This window comes from Anser brachyrhynchus (assembly GCF_964034855.1).
Source record: "Anser brachyrhynchus genome assembly, chromosome: 13".
NCBI classification, from domain to species: domain Eukaryota; kingdom Metazoa; phylum Chordata; class Aves; order Anseriformes; family Anatidae; genus Anser; species Anser brachyrhynchus.
The window spans coordinates 10,336,706-10,343,007 of NC_137708.1; the positions used below are offsets into that span (position 1 = coordinate 10,336,706).

General features: G+C 40.4%; 1 protein-coding gene across 5 annotated transcripts in view; it reads left to right on the forward strand.

The window, feature by feature from the left end:
• The window catches only part of TAF1 (TATA-box binding protein associated factor 1), a 32,533-nt gene extending 26,247 nt beyond the window's left edge, over positions 1-6,286 (forward strand). For 2 of the 5 annotated variants that reach the window (XM_080554586.1, XM_080554587.1), the window contains exons 36-40: positions 1,361-1,471; positions 2,730-2,828; positions 3,107-3,257; positions 4,021-4,198; positions 5,326-6,286. In XM_080554586.1, coding sequence (XP_080410712.1) covers positions 1,361-1,471; positions 2,730-2,828; positions 3,107-3,257; positions 4,021-4,198; positions 5,326-5,542 — 756 coding nt within the window. In that variant the 3' untranslated portion in view covers positions 5,543-6,286. The remainder of the gene's footprint in view (positions 1-1,360; positions 1,472-2,729; positions 2,829-3,106; positions 3,258-4,020; positions 4,199-5,325) is intronic. The other 3 variants (XM_080554582.1, XM_080554584.1, XM_080554583.1) reach the window with 2 other exon arrangements.
• Positions 6,287-6,302: the final 16 nt, after the last annotated feature.

The window sequence follows — 6,302 nt, forward strand, 5'->3', positions numbered from 1 at the left end:
GGAGAACTATCCCAATGCCTCAGAGAAAAGGGGACTAAAATATCATTCTTCTCTCTGTCTGATGGTTTCCTTCCCACGAGCAGTGTTATCTGTTCTGATTTTTTTCCAAGCTGGTGATCAGGAGAGGAAGAGAGGCCTGAGCAGTGAATTGCTTATTAGTTGTCTTTTCTCCTGCTCCTTCTCTGAGATCTCCTTCTCTCTGCTTGCTGAAGCAAGCGCCTCCCCTGAACTTGTCATCTGATGGCCACCCTTTCCCCGTGCTTCTTGGCTGAAGGTGCATTCCTGCTTCCTACACTCCCAAACTTGTCACGGATGGCAGGTCTGCTGATGGTTGCTTGGCTTTCGTTCAAATGTAGTTGTGATGACTAATACTTATCTCCCCATATGTGTCTTCAGGAGCTGGAGTCCAGGATATAAAAAGCAAATACAGCAAGTAGAGAGCTGTCTATGATTTACATGTCTGTTTAAATTCTTAGGAAACCTGTTTTGCCTAATTTAAATGGTATTACTTCTGCTCTTAACACTTCTAGGATTGTCATGATATTTAAACTGTGTATTTAAAAGGGCATTTCATCAAAATCCTAATCTGTAGTTCCTCATTAACTGTTCAAAGGTCAAATTGAATGCAAACTATAGGCTTTTAGAGCACTTTATCCAAACCCCTGTTTATCTCTCGTGTTAGTTTTAGGGAGCCTTGAGACAGTGATTTACACAGAATTGACTGAAAGTTGAAGCTCTGCTATTTCAATATGTGATGAAGTATTTTTCTTCCAGTTCCGATAGCAGTGTTTGTGGTTACACCACTTCCATTGTAGAAACATAAAAAGGGCCATACTGAGTCAAACCAAAGGTTGATGTAATCAAGTCTTCTGTGCCTGGCAGGGACCAGAAGTAAGTGGATGCAAAGGTACGGTGGTGATTCTTCTTACAGTGAAGCCTTCCTGGCAATTGGCAGCTCAGGCACCTTAAACTGGAGTTGCGTCTGGACCATTGTCTTTATGAGCTGCAGAGAGGCCTATTCTCTATAAACCTATTTAATCCTTTTGGAGTCCATTTACAATTTTGGTCTCTGCCGGACTGCACCGCATAGAAGTACTGCCTTCCATTTTAAAATCTGCTATTTGGCAAACTTCAAACCTGAGGTTGAAAGCCATTGCGTTTTATCATCTTTGATCTTTTAAGGATAAATGTTTATTTTGTTGAACCAGTGTTTAGTAATATAAACACTGTGCCAAACAAATTCATTTTGCATTTGGTTCTGAAATCCCAGTCTTGCCTCTCTAGATATTATTTTAATGCCACTTCAGTGCCCGAGAACATTATATGTCCTGTTTCCACGTGTTGGCCACCTCATTTGTAGGATACCAACCCTTCCCTCAGTATGACACATGATGCTTTAGTCTGTCAAGATGAGAGCAATTTGCCTGCTATGGACACTCCTTTAACAACCCCAGAGAAACGAGGAACTCAGAATCCTCCATTTTTTCATGTGCTTGGAGAGTTGGGTTGTATAAGCAAATTACTGAAAGGAGGCAACTACTTGGTAGGAAACAGGTGATGAAAATCAGCAGGCTTCCCAAGCAGAAAAGGGAACCTGTTTCAAAAGCTATGTAATTTCCTTCATTTTGAGTGCTCTGATGGGAAAGCAAATATGTAAAGAGCACTGGGAAATTTGATGCTGCAAAAGAATCTGCCTGAGGCCAGGTATTTGTTTGCTTCACTACTTCTGGGAGTAGAAACCTGGTGACTCACACTGCGGAGTGCTAATATGCAATCCCTTATTGATTCTGAATAGGGAAATGGTGAAGTATATCCTACGGTTCTGGAGGATGATAATTAGCTTTCTGTGGTTTCATCCAGTGATGATTAGAATCTGTACAAACACCTGGGAAGAGATAGGTCTAGGCTGCCACTATAGATACATTCTCATTGAAAAAAAAAAAGCTGACAGGTTAGAGGTATTAAATCGCTACAAATGAACTGGTTACAATAACCATAGAATATTTTTCTCAGTGTTTACTCTGTATTAAACAAGAAAAAAAAGGTAGGTTAGAGGAGAAGGACTAGCAGAAGGGGGTAAAGTAATAAAGGCATGAAAATTAATGATAAGGAGGAGAAAGGAGGTGAGGAGGGCCATGAGTTTGAAGTTGTTACCGTAAAGACATGGGGAGCTATTCAGAGCAATCCAGACCAATGGAGATTGAATATGAATGGTTCCATTTATTATTTTGGTTGTCTGTGGCTTTGAGAATGCCTTCTAGATTTGGAAGTTCTTCAAGTTTTCTATAGATTTCCAGTTTAAAGTCTTTAGGACAGAATCTGCATGTCCTCTCTACCTCTCTAACGGAAGAGAAGGGCAGGAGAAAATGTGTTGGAAACTGCTGTCCGTTTTGAAAATATCCCACGAAAATATTCACTTTTTAAGATCTAGTGATCCTTTCCAGAAATAGGCTAGGTAAACAAAGAACTTGGACACTTTTAAGGCTGGAAATTTCCTTTTCACAGATGAGCACATCAGGTAAAAGTGTGTGGAGACTGTGTGCTCTCTGATCTTGGAATAAAGAGAGAGGATCCTTGCTCTGAGAGTGAGCTAAATATATACTTCCCCCTACCCTCCCACCTCCCTTGTTTCCCTACCCATCATTGTGGTCTGGATGTCCGTCATACCCTTTGGCTTGTGTCGAATAGCACCTTCCTCAATGGTATTGCTATTTGTGTTCCCCATTCAGATGCGCCAGGGGCGAGGTAGGCTGGGCGAGGAAGACTCTGACGTAGATATTGAAGGGTTTGATGAGGATGATGATGGGAAACCTAAGACTCCAGCCCCAGTGAGTATATTTCCAGAAACCCAGCCAGTCTATGTGTTGACTTGTGTCCTTGTGGTGGAAGTCTCCATAGAATAAGGGTTGTCTTCCGTGTCTGGCACCCTGAAAGACAGCAGTATTCATAGCAATAGCTAGACGCTTAAATGTAGTGTTAAATGTTAGCATTATGAAGCGAGAGAATACTTCGGAGGGAACTGTATGATAAAGAGTAGGCATGTGCTGGAAGTGGCAGTAGTTTATATGTTGTTTGATCTTCACTGTCCCTGTCCTGTATGACCTAGGAAGTTGAAGATGCAGATGGTGACCTTGCTGATGAAGAGGAAGGATCAGCCCAGCAGCCTCAGGCCAGCGTCCTCTATGAAGACTTGCTCATGTCAGATGGAGAGGATGACGATGATGGGAGTGATGAAGAAGGAGATAATCCTTTCTCGTGTATGTTTCCTTTGTTATATAAAAAAAAGTTGAATAGGAACCGGTCATTCACAAACCCAGCTAATCTTCTTTCCTTACCATCACAAAGACATACAGCAGAGAGCAGAAAGCAAAATAGGGATATGTAGGCCATGTGGTCTAGTAGTCATAAAGGAAGAGTGAAAGGGCAAGATGAAACAAAAATACACATAAATGGAACTCAAAACAAAGTGGAATGGCAGTGTTTTGAGTATGGATACAGAAGAAAGAGTAAAGATCTGGTCAAATGTATCTCATGGTGAATTTGCACATGGTTCAGAAAAGGCGGGACAATGCTTTGGTGTGCACAATATAATTGGGCAGAGTTTAGTTAAAGCGCAACATTTATTTTGGTATGAAACAGCATGGACAAAGTTATCGAGAACTGGAAGAGGAGTGTGAAGGTTCTTCACGTTGTTTCCTTGTTCTACCAAAGAAGTTGCCATGCAGGATAGCATATGGTAGTATTTTGAGGTGGCTTCTGAAAATTATTAGGGGATGGTGGTGGAGAATTGTTCAGAACTGACAAGTAGACCAGGCCTTTTGAGTAGTGGGGGTAATTAGGTTGTTTCTGAATGTCAGAAATGGGTATGACCTCCCAGATACCATTTCTAGTACATTTTCAATAAACTGCTTTGCATACATTCCTTACAGTCAATATTGTATCCTTTCCAGAAAGACAATGGGTATGTAACTGACAGAACAAACCTGTTGATTTATGACCAAGTGTCTGTTTATTACACAGCTATCCAACTGAGTGAGAGTGGCAGTGATTCAGATGTGGAGACCAATCCAGTGAGACCTAAACAACCTCACGTTCTTCAAGAGAACACGCGCATGGGCATGGACAATGAAGAAAGCATGATGTCTTACGAAGGTGATGGTGGGGAGACATCTCAGGTTATGGAAGACAGTAATATCAGGTAATTAGAGCTGAGAATCTTGTTACAGTAATTCTTCAAAACAAAATCTGTTCTCTTAAAGGTTTCTGAAGTGTTTATCATGAAAAGCTGAAGAATATCTTGTTTTTTAAGTTATTCTGTCACTGGTTTTAATGTTGCAGCCATAATTGCAATTTACCACTTATTGACAGAACTTTGGTTTTGCTGTTAGACTCTAATGAAAAAAACTTAGTTTAAATTAAAAGTAAAATAATTGTGGTTTTTTTTTCTTGTAAGTTAAATAACTTCCATAGTGTTTTTTAAAAGCAATGCAAATAAAGCTTTTTATAGATTGTCTCGGAAACTGAGATGCCTTTGAAGTTAAAAGGTGATTTAGCCGATTAACTGATTAACTTCATGTTTGTCTGTTTTTTTCCTCTAAGAATTAAGTATTTCCTTCCTCGAAAGGAATATGCATGTCCAAAATAATAGGAATATGCATATTCTGTATTTTGGAAGGAGTTCCATTCTTAGAAAATGACAAGGACAGCTTTATTTTCTGCATTGTCTTGAGAAAGTACTGACTTACTTTTCCCTGTTTGGCTGTTCTGTAACATATTAGCATTAGATTCTCTGTTTGTTTTTTACTCATGGAATTCAGTACCTTAATGCTGTTACTGATATTTGCCTAAGATAATTATATGGACAAGCTCTGTCGTAACAGAGATGATCAAGACCTGCTCTTAAGACTAGTTATGCTGGGTCAGGCAAATGATCTGTCCAGCCCAGTACCTTGACAACAGCCAGCAGAAGAGGCTGGAGAGGATGTAAAGGGGCTCTGCTCTGGTGGTGATTGTTATGCTGTCTGCCTTTTTTGTCTCCACTAACGGTGACAGATGGAAGGTTTTGGAGCAATCAGTTGCTTTTCCTACCCTGAGTATATCAGAGGGGGATGAGGATGCCAGGAGAGAATTGTTCATCAGAACTGTTTTTTATTTTTAAAAAACTGGCCATGGACAGAATTAAAGTACACAGTGGTTCCAAGTGTTCCACAAGGACCTGAGGCCAGGGACCTTTTACAAACGTTAGATAGAAGTTAAATGGAGAATTGCTGACATCAATAGCTGATTTGAAATTATGGTGTAATAAGAGCATATCATTTCTTCCAGCTATGGCAGCTATGAAGAACCAGACCCAAAATCCAACACAAGAGATACTAGTTTCAGCAGTATTGGAGGATACGAGATCTCTGAAGAAGAGGAAGAAGAAGAGGAACAGCGTTGTGGACCAAGCGTATTAAGTCAGGTCCATCTGTCTGAGGATGAGGAAGACAGTGAAGATTTTCATTCCATTGCAGGAGACAGTGACCTGGACTCAGATGAATAACCTAAGGAAAATCCTTTTCCCTGAGATGAAGGTCATCTCGGGCTGCTCTTGGCTCCAGTGTTTCTATTGTCCCGGTTTGGTACAAGGAACAATGTGGTGCAGACTGTTAACAAGAAGTAGCCTTTTTATGTATTTTAATCAGTTACAGAACGTGAGGCTGAGTAAGTACGTGGTGAAGAATGATCTTTAGACAAGCATGGCCTGCTGAAGTATTGGGTTGTTGGGCCCTTTCGTAGTTCTAGAATCCAGATGAAGACTTCATGAATTTGTTCTTCATTTTTAATAGATGTAAAATAATTTATCGTAAATACTGCCCGGGTGAATTCATGCATTGTTCATCAGAGGAAAAAAATGGTTGCTCTGAGTAAAATTCATGCTGTTGTTTTGATAAACAATTACAAAACATTTCTTATATCTTAAAGGGAAAGCTTTTGTTTGGGATCACAATATGAATGCGCTAACAACTTATCCCAGGCTGGTTTTGGTAATTGCTTAACCGCCTTGAGTACTTCAGTGAACAGCTGCCCTATTTTTTTTTTCTAAGTTGCAATTAGCCCCAGAAAATCAGACTTTGCTAATTTGAGTCTTCAGCAATTCTCAGGCTACTTGTGTTCTAAAAATAGCTCTCATTATTCCCGGGAGCGAGCCTCTTTATTTTTAGCCCTCCGAAAACAAAGACTGTGTACAGAGCCCCGCTGTTGCACTGCCGGCTCGAGCCGTGTAAATAAAACTCCAGAAGCTGTCGAGCGTTGCTCCTTTT